At 41.3% G+C, this 24,508-nt stretch overlaps 1 protein-coding gene and 1 long non-coding RNA gene across 4 annotated transcripts in view; one reads left to right on the top strand and one right to left on the bottom strand.

Annotated features, from left to right (window-relative positions):
* Window positions 1–3,754: 3,754 nt before the first annotated feature.
* Window positions 3,755–9,285, top strand: LOC129168698 (uncharacterized). The gene is made up of 3 exons (XR_008566318.1): window positions 3,755–3,831; window positions 5,402–5,473; window positions 8,672–9,285. It is a non-coding gene; the product is annotated as an uncharacterized LOC129168698 (long non-coding RNA).
* The window catches only part of ncor1 (nuclear receptor corepressor 1), a 79,064-nt gene continuing 60,507 nt past the window's right edge, over window positions 5,952–24,508 (bottom strand). For all 3 annotated transcript variants that reach the window (XM_054754235.1, XM_054754236.1, XM_054754238.1), the window contains 16 exons: window positions 23,838–24,147; window positions 21,508–21,723; window positions 20,433–20,633; window positions 19,916–20,065; window positions 18,562–18,738; window positions 17,679–17,814; window positions 16,350–16,813; window positions 16,170–16,280; window positions 14,993–15,141; window positions 14,693–14,910; window positions 14,463–14,606; window positions 11,656–11,801; window positions 11,105–11,158; window positions 10,342–10,527; window positions 10,087–10,263; window positions 5,952–9,110 (listed from right to left, as the gene is read on the bottom strand). In XM_054754235.1, the coding sequence (XP_054610210.1) occupies window positions 8,914–9,110; window positions 10,087–10,263; window positions 10,342–10,527; window positions 11,105–11,158; window positions 11,656–11,801; window positions 14,463–14,606; window positions 14,693–14,910; window positions 14,993–15,141; window positions 16,170–16,280; window positions 16,350–16,813; window positions 17,679–17,814; window positions 18,562–18,738; window positions 19,916–20,065; window positions 20,433–20,633; window positions 21,508–21,723; window positions 23,838–24,147 (3,036 nt within the window). In that variant the 3' untranslated portion in view covers window positions 5,952–8,913. The remainder of the gene's footprint in view (window positions 9,111–10,086; window positions 10,264–10,341; window positions 10,528–11,104; window positions 11,159–11,655; window positions 11,802–14,462; window positions 14,607–14,692; window positions 14,911–14,992; window positions 15,142–16,169; window positions 16,281–16,349; window positions 16,814–17,678; window positions 17,815–18,561; window positions 18,739–19,915; window positions 20,066–20,432; window positions 20,634–21,507; window positions 21,724–23,837; window positions 24,148–24,508) is intronic.

Here is a 24,508-nt window from a genome sequence, read left to right as displayed (position 1 = left end):
TTCCTATACTTGTGGTTTCATTTACATACCATTCACAGGAACTTGCCAAGCTATGTGAGACCAGAGTTAAATCAATGCATGACATTGTATTTGACCGTATATCTATTCTTGTTCCATTTCCCTTGTTTAAGCATACTAACTGTCTGATATCCATGAGTTCTTCTACTACTATTCCATTGTGATCTGTTTGCTTACTTCCCCATAAACTATTATGTGCATTAAAGTCCCCACACCAGATCTCTCTACCACCATGCCTCCTTATTATCTTCTCCATTGTTTCAACATCTAGTAGTTTACAGGGGTTATATATATTAATAATGATTATATTTGTATTTGCTTGATGTATTTCAACAATCACACATTCTATTTCATTTGCTGTTGTTATTCTATTATATATTATTCCATCCCTCACAAATGTTGCACACCCTCCCCCTTGGTTTTCTTTTCGATCGAATCGCACTGATTCATAGCCATTCAACACATAATCCAGCTGTGGTCTAAGCCACGTTTCTTGCACACATATAATATCAGGTCTTTTCCTACTTTCTGTTATATATTTCTTAAGTTCTTGTCCATTTGCTATTAAACTTCTTGCATTCCATTGTAGGATGTGGAGTACCATTGTGATTTTAATTACCGTTCTGAGGTCCTGCATCATTATGTATAGTCAACATACTATGTATTTCTTCTGCTTTCACGTCTTTGATGTTTAAATATTGTTCTGCCGCTTCCACAACCGTTTTGATCCTGTCACTTTTCCTTTCCTGCCTCGTGGCCACATTGATGACTTTACATATAAAAGCTACAAAGTTCTTTTTATTTACTACTAATGTGTCTTCTTCAATTGCACACTTATGATTACATTTCTGTTGAGGAGCATTCCATTCTGATTGAGATCTTCTATGGTCTGTTCTCTGAGGAAGCCCTACTACTTGTCCTGTCTGGTCTATATGAGTTTCCTGATTCTCTACTGGTTTATTTTGCTTAATTACACACATACCTATATTCTTTACTGCTTCAGCATATGATACCTTATTTTCTCTTTTGTATTTTTGCACTTCTTTGGCATGTCTTTGCACTTCACAGCCGCCATATGCGGCACTATGTTCTCCTCCACAATTGCAACATCTTAGTTTAGCATCGCTAGCACACTTCCCATAGTCATGTTCTCCACCACACTTTGCACACCTTTGCCTCCACTGACATTGCTGTGCCGTGTGTCCCATTCTCTGACATTTGTAACATCTTAGTGGTTGAGGAATGTACTCCCTCACCCTAAAATTCATACATCCTATACGTATGTCTGTCGGTATTGTCTTTTCAAATACAAGTAATACAGACAAACTGTCACTTTTTACTCCTCCTCTGCTGGTTTGGAGTCGTCTAGCTTCTGTTATTTTGCCACCTCTTATTTCTCTCTTCACCTCATCCATGGACATTTCCAACGGTACGTTTGATATAACTCCTCTTATTACTGCTGCCTCTCCTGGTATGTGTACTTTTATTTCTCCTCCATCAAGGTACTTCAATCTCATAATGTTTTCTTGCTGTCTTTTATTTGCTGTCGAAATTAGTATTCTTCTGTTATTGAGCATTTTGGCGTATTTAACTTTCCCTATTTCTTTTTCAATTGCTTTAGTCAGATGAACTGGGTGAAAATGTCCTTTATCTTTGCTCATTGTAATAAGAACTTTGTATTCTTCATCTGACTCTTCTTTGCCATTTGTTTTAGCTCGTATTTTTTTCTTTGTTTGTCTTCCATCATGATCTTTCCCGCTGCTTGCTTCTGACCATGACTGTTTCCTTGCTATTTTAACCTGTGTGTACTCCATCTCCTCTGCCCCTTCGTCGCTAACATCATCTGAGCTACAGCCCATTGTTACACTCACGGTACAGTTTGGTTGCACTCGCACTTCAGCTCCCTCCGCTCCACCGCCACCAGCTCTTCGTATCTCTTTTGGTTTGTTGGAGGTCGTGGCGCACCGGTCTCGTCGTACCGGGCCCATATAGGCCGTCGGCCGAGACCTATGCAGTCCACTTCCCACAACCCACCTCCAGTCCAGATATCAAATCTCTCAACTGTATATTCAATACTTATTGTATTCCTTATCTCGCACTTTTCGCGCTTCAATTTTGGCGCCTCGAGCATTCGACAGTCACTTCCGCCTCCTCCCGTCACCAGCCAACCGTCCAGTCACAACCTCTCTAGTGCCGCACGGAAATATGTACTCCGTTCCCCAGAATAAACACAACACTTGATTCTTCCCCCTAAATACACCTTCCCTCATATTCTCTCAAACAACCCCGTGCTTCTTCAATATTCAAACAACTTGCTTTGGTATGTCCTTCCCTTCTCATCATTACTCTTCCTGACATTCTTCACACACTCCAGTGTCACGCTTCACACATCTTTCAATGTTTTCTTAACAGCACAGTGACTTATCCATCGTGTCATCGCCAGTTCTTCTCTCCTGCTCTTACCACCAGCTCTTGAGTCCTTGATCTTTTTCTGGATTTGATTTAAGTGTCTTCCCCTGTTCCTTCTGTCCCACATGCTTTGCCAAATTTGGCTCATTGTGCCCTTTATTCTGCTTTTAACCTCTGTCTTGCTGGTGCTTACTTGCATTTCAACCCAACTTGCACTCAATGTCCTCTCTGCCAACTTGTCTGCCCTTTTATTCCCATGCACCCCTGCAAGTGCTGGCCCAAAGAAATGTGACTTGCCCCCCTTGTTGTTTATCTTTGTGATTGTGAGCAAAATCTGATCTAGAATGTCCTGTCTGCTGTGTGTGTGTGTGTGTGTGTGTTATGATGTGATACTTTCAAGAAGCGATGCCGAGTCTGAGCATGTAACTCTTCGTTTGCGATGGTAACTCCACCCATTTTACCGCTACCACGGAAGTCGTCATGCGTCCTTTAGCCAATTGAGTATGTCTTGAATCACATCACCTCCGGTTGGAGTCGCACCCCCTCCAAAATAAAGGCCCGAATACCCTTTTTTCAAATTGGCAAACATGTTGTAGTCTGATTCTAAAAGGCAACGAATAAGCCGCAACACAGCCATTTATATGTGTGTTTGTACTTCTAAGCTTCCAGTACGCATCAAAGAGTAGCAATGTTGTTCATCAGTGTTTTCCCTCCTATAAACATCAGGGGCTTGTGGCACAAAAGTAGGCTTCAGACATCCAGGATAAATCACCGAGCTGAGCTCAACCAGCCCGAAGCAAGAGCGTCAAGGCTTAACTGGCTGCACAAAACTCAATCCAGGATGAGCAGACAAGGATTCATCCAGCCAGGTGAAACCAATCCCGGATCAGTGCGCGCACGCTGCTTCCTTAGATAGACCCCACCTATCGATCACAGAGTCACCGATTCACCATGGCAACGAGAGCGGCGTACATTCCCCCGACGGAAGAGGAAATCCTCAAGGAGGCAAAAGAGCAAATAAAAAAAAGGCAACATCGTCACAGTCATAAAAAGAAGAGAGAAAGCGTGGCAAAGTATTGCTGAGACGATCCGCAATACTTTGTAAGTTGTGCATAAAGACACACTACGCTAAAACATCATAATTACAACGCAAATAGTTAATGTTAGGTTTGATGCTTTTTTTTTTTTTTACCAAACCAAGAGCAGCGTTTTACACTAATAGGGGAGACTGGGGACAGTTGCAACAGGGGACGGTTGCAACAAGCCTTATTTGTCTAATCAGTAACATGCTAGAGTGATGACACTCATACTGCACATGCTCAGTTAGACCCTCTACTCGCCAAGAAGAAAGCGGCCATATTGCGCATCTGGTCCAGCTTCTATCAAGACAAAGTTGTTTTGGAGGTATGAAAGTAGCTTTTTTCACGAGCTGTATTTTTGTCATACTATCCTAATATTTTGTATGAATTACTCCAAACCTACCTGGTTTGAATCACTGTTTTGTTGACTATTCAGCAACATTGCTTACATTTGTCAATGTCACTGTGGCTAGTTGGCACATGGTGTTTTGTCGTGACTGATACTATGGGGACGGTTGCAACTGTCCCCATGCTAATATCCAAATAGACCACACTAGGCTCAATTAATATATTTTACTGCTCATGATGGGCAGAATAGGGAATCATAATAAGAAATGAATGCTAATGATAAACAAAATAATTAAAAACCTGAACAGAGGAAGGCAAAAAAAAAAATACAAGAACATCAAACCACAAAGAAAAGTGTAAAGAAAACCAAAAAAAGAAGAGAGAAGAATCAGACTCTGAAGAGGAAGAAGATGTCTGTTTTCTTTTCTGTGAGCTAGAATGGCTCAGAAGCTGCTGGAATAGTTCACAAGACAGCAGATTTGTTGGGGAAGAGGCGAGTGTTGTAGTTTTATTTTTTAAGCATTTGTGTGCCTTTAACAAAACTTAAAAATCAAACTTTATATTCACTGGAGTTTTAAAACAATGTGAATTTTGTTCACTAAAACTGTTCACTGTTTGTTCACATGTTTAATAAATGTTTTTTGCACCCCAAATTATTCTATTCTTTTTGTCCCAAACTGAAATATTGAGTTTTTATTTCTTCTGTAACATTTGCACATTGACTCAAAGTAGGCCTATGTTTTACACAAAACTAAACTTATTCAATACTTTAATATTGTATACTGTGGTTATTTAAACAAAAAGCATAACATTTTGGTGAAATTTAATGTTTTTTGATATGTTGCAACCGTCCCTGATCGGTGTTGCAACTGTCCCCAGGTTTGGGGTCAGTTGCAACGTCAGAATTTTTTTATTCAAATAAATATTGTGATTGATATGTTATATGTAGCCATCTTTAAATGGTACGGCTATTTAGCAGACAGATGTAGCTTTACTATGTAAAGATTTGGTGAGCCTAGTTTTAAATAATCTCTGCGTAATTGAGAGTAAAAAAAGTGTTGCAAAAAAGTTAAACACTTAAAAAGTGTTGCAACTGTCCCCAGTCTCCCCTACTTATGAACTCTTTATCAGCACATCACCTTTACTCGCTCGTAGCTTCAACAGCGTGTAAACTTCCGGTTTCCCTCCGAGCGCGGATGCTTCTGGGTAATGTAGTACACATCCATATTAACCAACACCTCCGAAAACGTAGTCGTACTGTGATTATGAATCCGTTGAAATTGACTGCAGATGTGAGTGAAATTGTGGAAATATAACTCCATCACAATGTCTGACTCCTTTATCTTGTACATGAGAATCTGTATTTATATGGGATGTTTATTTTATATATATAGGTTGTGTAAATGATCTAATAAATGCTCTAATGATTGCAACATCATGTAAAACCCTTTAGAAATGAATGATGACAAATGTGTAAATAATGACAGTGGTGTAGTTGAACGTGATAACAATGTGGAATAATAATTGTTTTCCATTTATGGTGACAGGGATGAAGTTAAATAGATCCTGGACCTTAGCCTGGCCTGGAGTAGGCGAGCTCCACAGAATACATCTCCATGGTAACTTATGTCAGAACATACTTCACTTTCCACTATCCCACTTTTGTGCAACCGGATCACAGATCAATTGAGCCAGGATAACCAAGATATCCCGGCTTAATCCCTTATCCTAGTTTTGTGCAATAGGCCCCAGATTCGATTATTTTGCTTCTCCACCCGCATCAACATGCTGCGACCAATGAGCACAGCGAATGTTCAACATTTGACCAATCACAGACATGAAGTTGGACACCAGGCGCCAATTGCGGAGAAGCGACTGTTACTAAACATTCATCTTCACCTTTGACAGGTGAATGTTCATTATCCAGTCTCACCGTTCACTAAACGTAAAAATACATGTTTCCCCTTTCTTTTTTTTTCAGTTAAAGCATACATTTGTGATGTGTATTTTGGCTCTCGTATGCACTAGTGAGCATGAATGTGAACATACACAAGTTTTTCCCATTCATTGCTGTCAGCAGAGTGAAGCTACAAGGAATAACATTTCACACTGATCCACTTTATTGATTGGTCTGAACTTTTGTAATTGCCAACTAAAAGACATTGTGCCATACGATTCATTGCATTTCAACGTCAAAGGATACAAGCATTTTCAAGTCGGGATTAAAAAAAAAAACAAAAGTCACAACTGCGGGTTTTCTAGCTTGAAAAGACGTAATTCTTTTTCGGCTTCAAGTCGATATTTCTTTTCAAATTCAAGTTTGTAAACATTTGTCACTGCCTTTGTAAACAACTACCATCCCATCTAAACAGGACACAAAACAAATATGTGGAAATAGAAAAACAATGTGAACATGTGCTGTGACAAAAGATTGAAAGTGTAAATAAAAATGGGGATAGTACATACTGAAGTTAAAGCAAAGGACAGCAAAGTAAAAAGTGAAGATGGCGAGCATTTATCCACATATAGTTGAAAGTAACATTACAGCCATCTATGGTGTCCGTGTGGTTCAGTTTATATTTGACATCCCAGAAACGGAAAGGCCGTGGTTTGGAATCACTGATAGCTGTGAGTGGTGGGAAACCCAGAAGAACATTATCAATTACTCACAAATAAACAGGATGTACGATGGATTTTCCTACCAATAAGCAAAAAGTGCAAAATTGTCTTGAATTGGAAAGACATTCTACAAATTTTTTGTTTCAGGGAGGTGGTTTTTTTTGTTTGTTTTTTTTAAAAAGGTACGAGAAACAAATACAAACATCCAACACAGACGTATCGCTGAGAAAATTAAAGCTGCCTTCTTTCTCAAGCACAAGGCATGACAAAAACATTTGTAAAAAATGGAGAGTGGGGTGGAAGCAATACAGAAAATTCCAAATATTGTGACGCACACCCTTCTGCACAAGCTTGAAAACTGCAGATGTACGGCGCATCCAGAAAGTATTCACAACACTTTAATGTGAAAAAAGTTTTTTGAAATTGTTGCAAATTTATTAAACTTAAAAATCACATGTACGCAAGTATTCACAGCCTTTACCGTGAAACTCAAAATTGAGCTCAAGTGCATTCTGTTTCCACTGATCATCCTTGAGATGTTTCATCAAGTCCACCTATGGTGACTTCAGTTGATAGGACATGATTTGGAAAGGCACACACCTATCTATGCAAGGTCCCAGGGTTGACAGTGCATGTCAAAGCACAAACCAAGCATGAAGACAAAGGAATTGTCTGTAGACCTCTGAGGCAGGATTGTCTTGAGGCACAAGGCTGGGGAAGGTTCCAATGAGCACAGTGGCCTCCATCATCTGTAAGTGGAAGAAGTTTGGAACCACCAGGACTCTTCCTTGAGTTGGCCTGGCCATCTAAGCTGTGTGACCGGGGGAGAAGGGCCTTAGTCAGGGAGGTGACCAATAACCTGATGGTCACTGTCAGAGGTCCAATGTTCCTCTGTGGAGAGGAATCTCTGCAGCAATCCACCAATCAGGCCTGTATGGTAGAGTGGCCAGATGGAAGCCACTCCTTAGTAAAAAAAGGCAGATGGCAGCCCCCCTGGAGTTTGCCAAAAGGCACCTGAAGGACTCTTAGACCACAAGAAACAAAATTCTCTGGTCTGATGACACAAAAATTGAACTGTTTGGAGTGAATGCCAGGCGTTACGTTTGGGGAAAACCAGGCACTGCTCATCGCCAGGCCAATACCATCCCTACAGTGAAGCATGGTGGTGGCGGCATCATGCTTTGGGGATGTTTTTCGGCAGCAGGAACTGGAAGACTAGTCAGGATAGAGGGAACGATGACTGCAGCGATATATAGAGACATCCTGGATGAAAACCTGCTCCAGAGCGCTCTTGGCCTCGGGGCGACGGTTCATCTTTCAGCAGGACAATGACACTAAGCACACAGCCAAGATATCAAAAGAGTGGCTTCAGAATAGCTCGGTGAATGTCTGAGTGGCCCAGCCAAAGCCCAGACCTGAATCCAACTGAACATCTCTGGAGAGATCTGAAAATTGCTGTGCACCAACGCTTCCCATCCAACCTGATGGAGTTTGAGAGGTACTGCAAAGAGGATTGGGAGAAACTGCCCAAGACCTGTGTGCCAAGCTTGTGGCATCATATTCAAAACGACTTGAGGCTGTAATTGCTGCCAAAGGTGCATCAACAAAGTATTGAGCAAAGGCTGTGAATACTTATGTACATGTGATTTTTTTTTTTTTTAAGGTTTTTACATTTTTTTTAAATAAATTTGCAACAATTTCAAAACTTTTTCCACATTGTTATGGGGTGTTGTAAAATCTTTGAGGGGAAAAAATGAATTTAATCCATCGTAAAATAAGGCTGTGACATAAAATGTGGACCAAGTGAAGCGCTGTGAATACTTTCCGGATGCACTGTAACTTAGACAACAAACGCTGTTTAAAATGTCAGCAGTGTATCTTCCCAGCCTGTAATGGGGTGCTTGGAGGAGGGCTTGCAGGGAGAGTAGAAATCACGTATTAAAGTGATGGGAGACCACCTGCAGCATTAAAGATTACACATCTTTACTTAGCATTTAGAGTGGACTCATTTAAAAGCGACATTAAAATAAGAAATAATCAAGTTAAGAAAAACACTGCAAAAAAAGTTTACCTATTTACATACATTTTCTTAAAGTTGATTTATAGCTTTACAGAAATCAAACAAAATGGTCCTATTTACATATCTACTTCACTGTATCTCAAGTCATCCACTCAGTCGAGTTTTATTTCCCCAACAGACCGGGTGAGCGCTTCCAAACCAAAAAGTCTTGTTCTGGAGAGCCCAGTCCGTCACGGGCTGCTGCTTGTACACTCAGCTAACAGCCAGGGGGCGCCATAGCACCAGGAAAAAAAATTGAAGGATACCACCCCGTCGACTTGACTTGACACTCCTGTTTAAGAGGTGGGGGAGAACAGATTTGCAATCGGCTTGGCCGCTTTTCCTCCCTTCTTGGCTACAGGGCGAGTAAGCGGGCCGAGCTCAGTCGTCACTGTCGGACAGGGCCTCGTATTGCTCTGACAGCAGAGACTGCCACACACGCTGCTGGCCCACCTGAGCGCCAGCGGGGGGCGGCTGATGCTGCTGCTGGCTCTGTATGGAAGGGGACGATATGGAGGTGGGTGGCGTGCTGCTCATGATGCGCATGGTCAGCGGATTGTAAGGGAACTGCATGGACCCTGTAATGGGAAACATAATGTTAATAAACATGTCAGTAATTCCAAATACAAAACTGTACTTTTCTGTAGAAAACGGTCTCAAAAAGACGGGTCTTATATGAGGTGTCAAGAGGATTTGTGGATTTCTTCTTGTAATTTGCGTAATTACACTGCACCACAATGCGGACCGGGTATCTTTTTTTTCCTGCTCCAGTGTTCCAACCAACTTGTGATGCTAGCTTAAAGATAACAGTGATCAATGGAGCAGAGCCTTCAGCAGCAGCAGAAATATTGGTAATATTACACATGATTTAAGAAATACTTTTTGTTTTTGGATCCATACAGTCATCCCTCACCACATTGTGCTTCCAATTTCACAGCTTCACTCTCACAGTTTTTCAAAATATGTTAAGAAATCATGCTGTTGACGATGGCCTATTTGTAGAAAATATGGATATTTAAGATACCTTTGGCCTAAATTAATCATTTTAAGCATAAAAATGTCTAAATGAACTAAAATACACATATAAGACATTCAGAAAACACATTGACAGACACGTAGTGACATGTAGTATTCTAGACTGGTCACTAGGTGTCAGTAATGTTACATTGATGAGTCAATAGCCACCAAAGGAAGTACGCTCCAGAAACCGGAAGTAAAACTGGAACAACAACAAGGAACTCTGCCAATGCTAACATGTGTGAGTCTACATTATGTCTTATTTTCTCTGATTATGTCTACTATATTGGGGGTTAGGAGTGTAAAGGTGACTAGAGGGGTGTTATTTCCTGTCTGGAGGGCTCTAATAATGCTACAAACCATCGTTAGGTGTAGCAGGTTTTTCTATGCTTTAACTTTGAAAACATTCCATTTATAAATAAGGAGCATTGGGGTCTGGAGCCAATTAGGTGCGATACACGTACTACGGCAGTCTTCCTTCTTGAACTTTTTTTTTTTTTTTTTTAATGGACTTATCTCAGAAAGGGAAGCTCTTACCCGCAGATGAGGGTCGGTCATCCCAACTCCACTGGGACTGGACTTGTGATTGTCTGTGATAGTCTCCATCCGAGTGGACAGAGGACACTGAGGAGGGACGATCCCCTCCTGAGTAGGCCTGACCCAGGTTAGGAGACTTGGATTTCCGACTGTTGGCTTTGCTCTGCTTCTGCTTCCCTATGGATGTGTGGAAAAACATTCAACTTCTTATTCTTCATCAGAACTCTGATGTGTGGACTTGTGATGGTCATGTACCGATGCCGGGTGACGGGTTGGCCTCCTGGCGGGTGTCACTGCTCGTGCTGCTGATGGCACCTACTGCTGCTTGGTGCTCCTCCTGTCTGTCCTCCAAGTTGCCCATTAAGGCTTTACGGATGATGTCCTCCAGGCCCAGGTTACTAGCAGGGTCACTGAAAGAGTGGTTCCTGGGGTTGATGCTGCCTATGAATGACAGCGGCTCATCATACAATGAGGTGATTGCCCCCACAACGTCATTTCAAGTTTTAATAACAGAGTTCCTCTATACTTGTGTGACTTCCTCCATAACTGATGCAGAGATCAAACTGGATTTCATTAGGTATGGAACTGAAAGGGTCTTTGCGAGTCAGAACTTGAGTCGCCATTTTGTCCATGATTTATGATGCAATACTTTAACAAGTTAGAGCTGCATTTTACTTCATAATCCACCCCAATACAATAAAACTCTTACAGTGAATGCAGTAGCAAATCATTCAAATTATGCGCTACAAACTGTGCCATGATTTGGTGCCAATATATGCAACATGCAGTCCCCATCATAAGTTTACAAACACCCGTCACATACGGTATGTGCTATCTTCTATCATTTTTAAACCAGAACTGGGTGCTCAAGTTTGATGTTTTATACATACAGGTTCAAACACACACACACGCACAAGTTGCTCCCTTAGCAACTTTCACCTCAACCAGACTCATTTATCAGCCATCATTATAGACAAAAAGTTCCATTTCCCGCCACAAAATAATTTTTCTCACTCACTGGAGCTGGTAACTGCAGGCAAGTTGAAAATCTCTGTGCCTGGTTGGGCATTTCCTGCAAGACAACGTTAGATATTGAATGAACAAAATGCCAGACAGGTATGTATACGTACCTAACTACATGTGGAAGCCCGTTTCCGACACTGAAAGAAAAACATATCCCAATGGCAAGTCTCAAAATTATGAGGAAAGTCATAATTATGAGATCAAAAGTCTTAATTATGAGAAGGCTGAAATGAAGAGATTAGAAATCAAAATTACAAAATAAAAAGTCATAATTATGAGATAAAAAGGCAAAATTATTAGATACAAACTGAGCATGTGCTGCCTTCTTCATGCGGCACTCAGCACATGCCCAGTTGTATCTCATCATTTGGACTTTTTATCTCATAATTATGACATTATTTCTTTCAGTGGTGGAAACGGGCTTCACTAACTGCATGCTTAGTGAGGATAAAAATGAAAACCTGTTGCATGCACATGCGCGCACACAGCAGTCTTTGATGCATGCATTTTAGGTGAAGCAAAGAGGAAGACAGTGGCCCCACTTACCAACATCAGAATCACCGACACCCGAGGTGGAGTTCAACTTACGAAAGATCTCCTGCTTTTTGGATTTCACCATTGGTGAGGTGTTCTCTAGTTTGGTGAAGAAGGAGGGCAGATAACTGACATTGCCAGGGGATCGGGAGTCGCTCCTTTAATTCAATAGATAACATAAGATAATAAGCAAATGGAAGAAAGCTGCTGGATCTGGATTAACAAAAACATACGGATAACATGACTGCTGTAACTGAGGCATATTCTATTCTAAATAATCAACCATAGTGGAAAAACATTTTACTAAACATTTTTATTTACAAATTGCATGACAGTTCAAATAATAAAAGCGGAGGTGCTCTGGACTAATAAAATACACGGGCCAAACATGGGATGAAAGAAAGCCACACAAATGCACAAAACATTTTAGAATTTTAAAGGAATTAATTAAGGAACTCTCTGAAGACACAGAGCAGATAGCATCATCATTTTTAAGCAACTGCAGCACTGTGCACATGCCTAATGTAAACATTATTTATTATATACCACATTTTCCAGACTAACTCACAGCAGTCAAAAAAATGCATCATGAAGAGGAAAAAAAACATCTAAGTTGCATTTACCCATATTTATGATGATCCTAATTATTACACACTATAAAAACCTCCCTGTTTAATAAATGTCAGAATGTTCTCAAAGTAGACACTTAATATGTGACGTGATGTCTGGACGCCATATAATTATACTTACACATTACTTACAGACACAAGGCAGAAGAGTATTAGGAATTACTCCAGAACAAAAAGCGTCCGGTATGCTCTGTATCATTCTGTTTGTGTCATTAACTGCGATGCAACAACATCAACGCATTGAATTATTGCTGTCACTAGGTGTTGCTAAAAAACCAACCACCATCTCACTTTAAATTACAGTCAGCACACAATTATAAACTGTACATACAGTCATGACAAAAATGACTGGCATTCATTTGAATGCCTGATACAACTAAGGGTACCTTTGTTTGGACAAATAGAACAATGACAACAAAAATAGCTCATAAGAGTTACATTTTTTAGCAGGTATAGCTATATGCTATAGCTATTCATGGAAGAACTTACGTGATTTTGGTTATTATCAAGAAAAGCATGGAAGTTGCTAGATACAGTATCTTAAATGAAACTCTTATGAGCTATATTTGTTATCATTATATTTGTCCAAACAAATGTACCTTTAGTTGTACCAGGCATTACAATGGATCAATCAACTGAAGAAACAAGGGTGCGCTAATCACTTTTTCCATGACTGTATTTATATTTTGATATACAAGTCGCACCTGACTATAGCCAAACTATGCAACCTATCCTGCAGAAAATATGCTAAGATATTATGTCTTAGCTATGAATCAGTGCATAAATATCAAAATGATGCTTTCATGTTGTCATTATCAGTAGATTTTGCCGACTGATATAAGATCCTCAGGAGTGACTACATGTATCTAGTCTGCAGGTGATGTACCTGATCTCAACAGTTATCGACTATGTGTATCTAGTCTGCAGGTGATGTACCTGATCTCAACAGTTATCAACTACGTGTATCTAGTCTGCAGGTGATGTACCTGATCTCAACAGTTATCGACTACGTGTATCTAGTCTGCAGGTGATGTACTTGATCTCAACAGTTATCGACTACGTGTATCTAGTCTGCAGGTGATGTACCTGATCTAAACAGTTATCGACTACGTGTATCTAGTCTGCAGGTGATGTACTTGATCTCAACAGTTATCGACTACGTGTATCTAGTCTGCAAGTGATGTACCTGATCTCAACAGTTATCAACTACGTGTATCTAGTCTGCAGGTGATGTACTTGATCTCAGAGTTATCGACTACGTGTATCTAGTCTGCAGGTGATGTACCTGATCTCAGTTATTGACTACGTGTATCTAGTCTGCAGGTGATGTACCTGATCTCAGTTATCAACTACATGTATCAAGTCTGCAGGTGATGTACCTGATCTCAGTTATAGACTACGTGTATCTAGTCTGCAGGTGATGTACCTGATCTCAGTTATCAACTACGTGTATCTCGTCTGCAGGTGATGTACCTGATCTCAGTTATCGACTACGTGTATCTAGTCTGCAGATGATGTACCTGATCTCAGAGTTATCGACTACGTGTACCCAGTCTGCAGGTGATGTACCTGATCTCAACAGTTATCGACTACGTGTATCTAGTCTGCAGGTGATGTACCTGATCTCAGTTATCGACTACGTGTATCTAGTCTGTAGGTGATGTACCTGATCTCAGAGTTATCGACTACGTATATCTAGTCTGCAGGTGATGTACCTGATCTCAACAGTTATCGACTACGTGTATCTAGTCTGCAGGTGATGTACCTGATCTCAGTTATTGACTACGTGTATCTAGTCTGCAGGTGATGTACCTGATCTCAGTTATCAACTACATGTATCAAGTCTGCAGGTGATGTACCTGATCTCAGTTATAGACTACGTGTATCTAGTCTGCAGGTGATGTACCTGATCTCAGTTATCAACTACGTGTATCTCGTCTGCAGGTGATGTACCTGATCTCAGTTATCGACTACGTGTATCTAGTCTGCAGATGATGTACCTGATCTCAGAGTTATCGACTACGTGTATCCAGTCTGCAGGTGATGTACCTGATCTCAGTTATCAACTACGTGTATCTAGTCTGCAGGTGATGTACCTGATCTCAGTTATCGACTACGTGTATCTAGTCTGCAGATGATGTACCTGATCTCAGTTATCAACTACGTGTATCTCGTCTGCAGATGATGTACCTGATCTCAGAGTTATCGGCCTCTCGTCTTTGGATTGCAGGCCCAGCAGCCTCCTGCTTGTCCATGCTTTGGTAGGTCTGTGGTGGCGAGATTGGTTCGTAGTTGTCCATCTGCCTCCCACCTCTCTCTGGAGACTTTCCAGGCCTAGACAGTGAGGGGTTGGAGTGTTGAGATGATGGGTGGTAGCTTGCTGACCTTTATGACGTAATGTGTGATGCAATGACCTATACCTGGATCTGGGCTTGTCTGTAGTGTTTTCTGGGGAAACCCTGCTGGGGGGCCTGTGGTGATGTGGGGCATGGACTTGAGTCTCAGGACTGTAGCGGCTGGTCAACTTAGTTCGACCTGAAGAAGGCACAGATGGCACCGTGCTCTGGAATGTGGCAGAGGCTGAAGAAGAAGCTGTGGGAACGTCTTGGTTCCGGGCAAAGTCTTGGGTTATAATATGCTGCATGACAGAAAGCCACAGATGACTTCCATTGTTCATCCTGTATGAGGTTACTTTATTTGTCAGTAAGTTCATTTCCTACCGAGATGTGGTCTGCCAAGGTCATGACCCGGTGTGTCTTGGAGATTTGGGAGTAGCTGTCAGGTTGGGAGGAGGCTGGCTGCTGGGAACTGGGCTGTGGCAGCTCTCCTGAAGGTCGGTATCGACTGATGTCATAAGACCGCATACCAGCTGATCCAGTTAACCAAGAATTTGCAGAGAGGGAGAAAGTCCGTGTGATGAGACAGAGGATCCACTCCTTTTCTCAACATGTATACAGTGGGTACCTCGGTTAACATCCACCCCGGTTACCACATTTTTCAGTTAACATCCAAAATTGGCCATCTTGGCTCACACGCTAAAGACGAAACCTCATGATACTTGCATGTGATCGCGCAGTGCATTGTGGGCCGCAGGCACCATTTTAGAGCAACAGCGTTTGGTTTATATCAGATTTGCTGCACTAGAGAGATACACGACGTAACAAACACATGGAACATACTAAAGAGAAAGGTGATGGATGGGAGACTTCCCAGTTTTGTGTTTTTGGATATCTGGAAAGATTTAATTTGGTTTACATTATTTTTATACAGGAACATTTGCTTTGGTTAGAGTCCATTTTGGTTAAGACAGACATTCTGGAAGGGATTCACAATGTTAACCAAGGCAGCACTCTATATAAATAATTCACATTTAACAAAATTTGTATTTGTATTATATTAAAGTATTAGAGTAAAGTGGTATTATTTGCAGACAGACTACCTCATTAAAGTTTTTACTCTGCAATTTAGAAAAAAATTCCTGGCTAATGTTTTTTTAGGATGTCTAATTTGCAACTTTATTGAATATCCAAATATTTTATTTAATATCCACATTGAGGCTTTTTAAAAATGTATTTTATCTTAACCATTTGTTTTATTTTCAGTGTGTCCCTGATCACCCTGCGTAATGTTCTGATACAGGCCATGATTCAAGATATTTTGTGTTCATTCTAAAGTAACAAAAAACAAGCTGCAGGCTGCAAACGGCCCCCGGGTCGGTCTTTGGTCGTAGCTGGTTCAGATGCTTGCAAGTAGTCTAACTCAAATGACAATTTCATTCATTAATGTCATGGTATCGTCATTCCATTCGCTAACGTCATCACATGCCATCGTTATGGTCCTGCTACAGAGCAAACAAGGACTGGCTGCTTGAGGTGTGTGCGAGTTGTGCGTCTGCACCTGCTGTCTGTTGCCCCTCGTCAAGTTTCTCCTGTTGGGATTGCGCTGGAGAACTTGCAGGACTTATTACTTCAATGGCTCCTCCGGCAGGGTTGTCATATCGACTTGACACTGAACATCGAATAAAAAAATGTTTGTAAGATAAGCTGATGTGATGTAATAAATATATAATATACTCACAGCTACTAGAGGAGTCAGAGCTCTGAGAGCCTCGCTCTCGTGAGTCTTTCTCAGAGGCTATCTGTCGCGTAATGATGACGTCGATGAAGTTGGCGGCCGTAATGGTTGTTTTTCCACGGGTTCGAAGCTCTTCCTCAATACGAGACTTTGATGTTTGAGGTCCCTTATCTTTAGCTCCAGCACCCTCAGGGTATGCCGGGTGGGGCTTGCCCCCTGGCAGAGTCATGGCACCGTATGCTACCGATCTCCGGTCTGACTCCTGCTGCTGTTCCGAGAAGCTCACTGCTCGCCGAGATGTTGAAGATATTTCATCATCCCGTTCGTCCCGTTTGCTCTCCTTCACTTTGGTCACATCCACAGGGGGGGCGGAGGCAGCAATGTCCACCAATGCGGCCAGCGCATCAGCGGCAGTACTGTAACGAGAGTTACTCTGGGCCGCTGATGTTGGTGCTGCTGAATGAGGCCTAAAAAACAAACAATTATTTTAGTATATCAGACGTATTATCATGTGCAACAGACCATCTTTTTATTAGGCCCAGAGCACATAGTGCACCAGTGCAAGGGCCCTATTGTGTATTATCATCATCATCATCATCATCATTATTATTCAGTGCAAGGGCCCTATTGTGTCCTTTATTATTATGATCATCATTATTATTATTCAGTGCAAGGTCCCTATTGTATCCTTTATTATTATTATTATTATTATTATTATTATTATTATTATCATTATTCAGTACAAGGGCCCTCTTGTATCCTTTATTATTATTAGCATTATTATTATTTAGTGCAAGGGCCCTATTGTATCCTTTGTTTATTCTTATCAGAACCATTCAGAGCATGGCAAAGCCTGAAGGCTTCTAATTACTAATTATATTTCACAAATACTACTCCAAAATATCTGGAGGAAGAAATTGGCGACTCTAAATTGTCCATAGGTATGAATGTTAGTGTGAATGATTGTTTGTCTATATGTGCCCTGCCATTGGATGGCCACCATTCCAGGGTGTACCCTGCCTGTCACCCGAAGTCAGTTGGGATAGGCTCCAGCATGCCCCCGCGACCCTAATGAGGAAAAGCGACATAGAAAATGGATGGATGGATGGATGGATGGATGATCTATATAGCATGTTATATATCCGTGCTCTACTTGGAATTTTCAAATGCAGTCACTTCATTAACTTTGGTAAAGTGGACCGTTTTGTGAGAAATGTTATTAATGTCGGTGCCATCATAAATTCTATTAAGTTTTAAAAAAAATGAGAAATGGTTGTTTGTTTGTGTGTGTGTGCAAGCAAGGTGTAAATAGCTGAAGCTACTTAAACTTACATTAGAGAAGTGATGACACTTTTGCCCTGAAAGATACTCGGCCTCTGCTGAACAACCACTTCCTGCGTCCTGAGTGAGGGTGACGGGGAGTGGAGGTAACCTCGACTTCCTGGTCGGCCTGGTTGCTCTGCTCCACCTGAGCAAAGATAGGATTATGTGATCCCGTGCTGACTTCCTAACTTTAACAGTCATCAATCAGTTTTATGGTAGGTTTATTTCAACACAGACAGAATATCAACACTATTTCACATTAAATCAAACGTTATACATCAATTTGGATTGGACTGAAATAAGTATTTGATCCCCATGCAAAATGTGACTTGGTACTTGCTGGAGAAACGCTTATTGCAGAGGTATTCAAATGATTCCCAGTGAGGGCCGCATACTGAAAAATGAAAGGATGCAAGGGCCACTGTGATATACGTGGGGGAAAAACAGTCTTCATTAGTATCAACTTCGCTGCCCCACCCCCATTTTTTCCGTGAATGTGCTGCAGGCCAAATGAAAACAGTCGCAGGCCGCAAATGGCCCCCTGGCTGCACTTTGAACACTGTGTGTTTGATAGGCACATAACCAGACTGAACTAACTGGTTTGTTTGATGGGCACATAACCAGTACCAGTGTGAACTAACTGGTTTGTTTGATGGGCACATAACCAGTCTATGGGGGTGAAAAGTCACATACGGTACTTATTTCACATAATGTTTTTGTTGATTGTCTGTCTCCGTCTATTCAAATCATTATTTCTCCTACTGTGATAAGACAAGCAAAGAACATGAGAAGAGCATGCACAAGTACGGCAGAGGGCAGGCATGAGCAGGACACAATAAGTAACTTTATGTCAGAAACTCCTCTGCAGAATAAATAATTAGCAACAACTCACTTCCACGGATGTAATCACTTGTTCGCTCTCTGTCTCGCTCCCGTTCTCGAATCTCTCGGTCGCGCTCCCTTTGCTCCCGTTCCTTTTCCCTCTCCTTCTCCTGCTGTTCACGGTCACGCTCGCGTTCCCGTTCCCTCTCCACACTGGCAGCGGCGGCAGCAAGGTGGGCAGGGTGGCCTGAGGTCAAGAATGACACACAAGGATTACTCTCTACTACTCATGCATGCTAATGCATCTTCCTGAAGGCCTTGTCATGGAGCTTCCTGCACAAATCAAGATTGACAGGTTGCCAATCTAACGTTTCCACATATGGGAGACTTCTCATATTTCATATGTTCTCATACTTCATATCCATGCACCTGGATTCAATACACACACAAACGAGGGTTGTTGCCATGCAGAGTAGGCAAATCTGTCAAATCCACTTTAAACCAGATGTATTTATCAAATGTGCAGAAGGACTAAACCAGGGGTGTCCACAGTGCGGCCTGGGGGCCATTTACGGCCTGCCAGCTGCAGGCCGTAAATGGCCCCCCAGGCCCCAGGCCATTGTTTGTTTTTTGGCCCTTGGCACATTCTAAAAGTACAATTAAACAAGAAAACCACAAAAAAAAAAAACAGCAAAAATGGAAAAAACAGACGCAATTTTACGAAAATAAAGACAAAATATTAGGAGAGTTAAAGTCCTAATATTACAAGAAAAAAATAGCATAAAGTTGAAATATTAAAGACTAAAATAATTTTTTTTAAACAGTCGTAATATTATGAGAAACAAAACAAAAGAATAAAATTGCAATTTTAGAAAACTGAGGTTGGGTAAAAGTTAGAATATTTTGATAATAAAGTTGAAATATGATGAGAATAAAAACATAATAATATAAAGTGAAAAAAATGTACCAGAGCAAAGTTGAAATATTTGTACAAAATAAAATAAAATCATCAAAAATGGCCAACATGAGAAAAAGTTCATTCCTGCTAACATTTTACTTCCATGCAGGCTTTTTTAAAATCTAAAAAACATCTTTGCATATCAACATGGGTTGGTTTAAAATGTAAAGGTGGCCCCCACATCCTTTGATTTTTCAGTATGCAGTGGTGGATACTTGGTGGCAAAATGTCTGGACACCCCTGGACTAAACAGTTCCATGCCCTCCCCTGCTTGTTAACACCGGGTCTAAGTAAACACCCTGTCCGCTTCTCACCCGATCACTCAGGACGTAGGCTCACACCATGGACGGCAAAGAACTGACCTTTGACACCCCGGGCCAGTGCAGTGCAGGTCTGCACTCATAAGGCGTGAAGGTACACAAGATTGTGGCGAGGAAGTTAAGGGAATTGGGTAGGGAATCCTCACCTGGCGATATGGAAGTTGGGTTGAAAGCCCTAGTAGGGAAAGGGGGCTGAGCTCCAGGGAGGTAGGCGATGCGTTCCAAAGTGGGAGTACCTGTTCCCCCAGGATGAGGCAACAGGATAGTTGGAGGCATCTGGGCTAGATCAATAATCCCTTTTACAGACAGAAGCAAAGGGCCAATGGTGAACAATAAAAACGGATTCATTTATTTACACCATATACATCCATCTCCATCTGTTACGCTCCCAAATACAGATTGGTCAAAGTAGGGCTGCCAAGAGTTGAATGGTGGTGAACCTGGATGAGGCAACCACTCGTCAAGTTTATATTTGAGTTACAATAATCAATTGTTAACTGGAGCCAAATAAATTGCAGCCGCATTCAAAACAATCAGCAAATCGTGTGTAGGTCATTTGCTTCTGGGCATCTGCAAAAGGTAGCTACTACTTCACAACCACACGGACCCAAAACTAGAGCGCTTTCCAAGCAGGTGAGAGGGCCAGCAGGCAATGAACCATACCTCTTGCTGCAGCTGGGTACGGAAGAGCAACGGGCTGTTCTCGCGGTGACAGCCCACGGGCCATATCAGGCCGGGGGATGACCTGCATCTGCTGGGAAGTGATGTAATCGTTGAGGATGGTCTGCCTCGTGTTCTCCATGGTGTACAGCTGGTATGTGTTGTGGTAGCCAGTCGGGGATGGCTGCCGAGGAAACATGAAGGCTGCAAAAAGAGGAAGAAATGTGGGAAAACGTCACTGAAACAGGAGATCATTTATAGTATTTGTACGCAACGCACACCCACAACACTCAATATAAGAACTGAACATTCACAAACATCAGGACGTTTCTTCAGATACTTTGTGTGTGTGTGTGTGTGTGTGTGTGTAACTCACAACCATGCAAATGACAACCGTCTAATAAATAACTCAAATAAAAATACAGCAATCACTCGTTTATGGCGGTTAATTGGTTCCAGACCCAACCCTGATTAAGTCCTTTTCCGAGAGGTAGGATTCTTTAGTTAGAAAGAGCATAGAAAACCTCTTTATGACCTTCAAAATATTGTTTACCATTGTTAGAGCCCTCTAGACAAGACACAGCACCCCTATAGTCACCTTTACACTCTTATTACCCAATATAGTAAACCAGGGGTGTCCACACTTTCTGAGGGCCACATAGTGACAAATGAAAGGACAATGAATGAAGCTAGTGACCAGTGTAGAATACTACATATTATCACCACCTCTTTGAAAGAGTCTCCTGGATGCCTTATATTTCAATTTTAGTTCATTTAGCCATTTTAATGCTTGAAAATGCTTAAATATGCATATTTTGACTAATAATAGGTCAGAGTCCAACAAAAGAGAGCGATGATTTGTTAAATAACATTTTTGAAGAACTGATAAGAGCGAAGCCGCAAAATTCAAAGCACAAAGTGGCGAGGGATTACTGTGTTGAATTTGTTTCATAAAGTTAACTTGACCTTCAAGGGGACCCTCCTAATAATGGTAGGGAAGACAGTGTTTTTGATGAATAATTAGCTTGACTGATGATACTGTACAGGGGGTATATCTATTCTATGGAAAGGCACACACCAGGATCAATCACTCTGTGGAAGGCAATACTGGGGTCCATATGTGATGGCAGGTGGCCTCGGTACACTTCCCCGGGTACGACCGGCCTGTGGTGAGGGTCGAAAGGGCTGTGAGAAGCCCCGGGGTCACCGCCAGACACCGGGGACTTGGCTGGGACACTTTCTCTCTGCGTGGGTGTCATGGCGTTCTTTCTTTCATGTGCTGAAGACTTGGATCCTTTTGAGATTGAAATGGACGTGTCAGACATTAGAAAAGACTTGGCATATTAGAAACATGCTATTTCATACAATCATGGAAAAAATGTTTGGACCAGCCTCGTTGATTGATCCACTGTAATGCCTGCTACAACTAAAGGTACCTTTGTTTGGACAAATATAATGATGATAACAAATATAGCTCATAAGAGTTGAGTTTAAGAGCTGATATCAGCAACTTCCATGCTTTTCTTGATGAGAACCAAAACCTCGGAAGTTCTTACATGAATAGCTGTAGCCTTGTACTGCCAAAGAATGCAACTTTTGTGAGCCATTTGTGTCATTGTTACATTGTCCAACCAAAGGTACCTTTAGTTGTATCAGGCATTCAAATGAACAAGAAAGTGAAGCAAGGGTGCTCTAATCATCTTTTCCATGACCGTACGTATCGTTGAAAAGATCACATGTTATATTAAATTTAGCTGAGCCATTTTAGGGCCCTGTCACACCTTGACGATTTAGGCAGCGCATGCCTGACGTGATCATTTTGATGGCATATGTTGAACTGCCGACGTTTTTTTTTTTTTTTTCAACTTTGGGCGTATACATAGCGTATTCATAACGAGTTCGACGTAAACATGACGTATTAGTAACTTATATAGAACGTTTCTCTAACTTAATAGACAACTTGTATCAACGAATGCGTAGCGTGTTGCCGGTGTTCACAATTTATGCCCAATGCCCAACGCCTGTCACACCTTGACGATTTAGCCAGCTTATGCCAACGTATGAAAAATTTGGCCAATACGCTGGCGTACGTCATAGTACGTCTAAGTCGTCCAAAAGTTTTGTGCATGCATAAAACTTTTCCACGTATGTCAACGTATGATTCATACGTGTCGCATCCACAGGCAATAAGTTATGCGATCATTGACACCCGTTCACACACGTTATTTGTAAGTAACACACAAGTCGTAATACGTCAACATACCTTGAGACAAAACTGTGTCTTCTTGGCAAAGCTTTGGCTGAGAGGAGATGCAGATTGTCGTGTTTGCATTAGCAGATAAGTTAGCAGCTTGACTATGGAATCACAGGAGTGCCAAAATTAAAAGGGAATACGTGTGGAAATACAAAGAGAATCAATAATAAAAAACATACAAATGTAGTCACATTCTTTTTCCATTTTGTCATTGTTTTTTCTGTATGGTCTTTGTTTTTTCCAATTTGCCATTGTTTTTCCTGTTTTGTATTTGTCTTTTCCACTTGCGTTTTGTCATTGCATTTAGTAATGACAAAGACAAAACAGGAAAAGCGACGCCAAAATGGAAAAAACAAAGACAATGCAGAAATCATTCTTTTGACTTTGTCATTACTAAATGCAATGACAAAACGCAAGTGGAAAAGACAAATACAAAACAGGAAAAACAACGGCAAATTGGAAAAAAAGACAATACAGAAAAAACAATGACAAAATAGAAAAAGAATATGACTACATTTGTAAATTTTTTTTATTATTGCTTCTCTTTGTATTTCCACACGTATTCCCTTTTAATTTTGGCACTCCTGTGATTCCATACTTGACCAGTACTAACACAGTACTAACAGTGCATCAAACCTAACGCTAACTTGGACAGTAACATGCTGTATCTCTCCATTCTTTTTGAATGGAAATACTCCTATGCACTTTATGTTGGCTTGATCAATAATGCTTGATTAAAACGTACATTGTTTCTCTCAAGACAAAGCGCAAAAAATAAAAAATAAATGTTAGTTCCATTCCCAGTGTCACAGTGCCCTCTACTGGTCAAGCTAAGATAGTTTTGTCTCAAGGTATGTTGACGTATTACGACTTGTGCATAACTTACAAATAACGTGTGTGAACGGGTGTCAACAATGGCATAACTTATTGCCCGCGGATGCGGGACGTATGAATCATACGTTGACATACGTCAAAAAGTTTTATGCAGGCACAAAATTTTTGGACGACTTAGACGTGCTGTTAACATATACAAAACTTACACATAACTTATTCGACGTACGCCAGCGTATTGGCCAAATTTTTCATACGTTGGCGTAAGCTGGCTAAATCGTCAAGGTGTGACCGGGCCTTTAAGGTCAGTGTGATGTTTATACCGTCTGATGAGCGTCCTAGCATGGGTGAACCTCTGGTCACAGGACTGGAGGTGTAATTGACAGGGGTCCTGCGAGCGTTGGCATCCTCATACAAGCCGGGGCTAAGCTGGGATTTGCCAGCCTCTTGGTGTGTGGACCGCAGCACAGAGGTGGTAGAGTTAACCACGGAGGTGTGGCGCACCGCCTTGCTCTCTTCATATTTGGCTCGTTCCATGGCCTCCAGATGGGGTATGCTGTGGGGTAGCTTACTGGGACTGGTGATGAGGGACTTGACGTTGTGCTTGATCGTAGGCTGGTTCAGGGAGTGAATCTGGTAGGAACACAAGCATCTCATTAATAGTTTTATAACAACATCAGGGCTATCATGTTAATCACATTAATCACTTTTCCAATGAATTCATCATGATTAATCACCATTTGCCACTGTGTGAAATATGCTCATATTTGCAGTATTTTATGAAGAGAAAGTTAAATGCCAGGACTGAGCTATACTGTCATGGAAAAGATGATTATAGCACCCTTGTTTCTTCACTTTCTTGTTCATTTAACTGCCTGATACAACTAAAGGTACCTTTGTTTGGACAAATAGAACAAAATAGCTCATAAGAGTTCAAGCTTCCTCAAGAAAAGCATGGAAGTTGCTGGATATGAATTCCCATCTTTGGAGTGGA

Source organism: Dunckerocampus dactyliophorus, chromosome 16 (assembly GCF_027744805.1).
Source record: "Dunckerocampus dactyliophorus isolate RoL2022-P2 chromosome 16, RoL_Ddac_1.1, whole genome shotgun sequence".
In the NCBI taxonomy this organism is placed as follows: domain Eukaryota; kingdom Metazoa; phylum Chordata; class Actinopteri; order Syngnathiformes; family Syngnathidae; genus Dunckerocampus; species Dunckerocampus dactyliophorus.
This window is presented reverse-complemented; position numbering and strand designations above follow the sequence as displayed.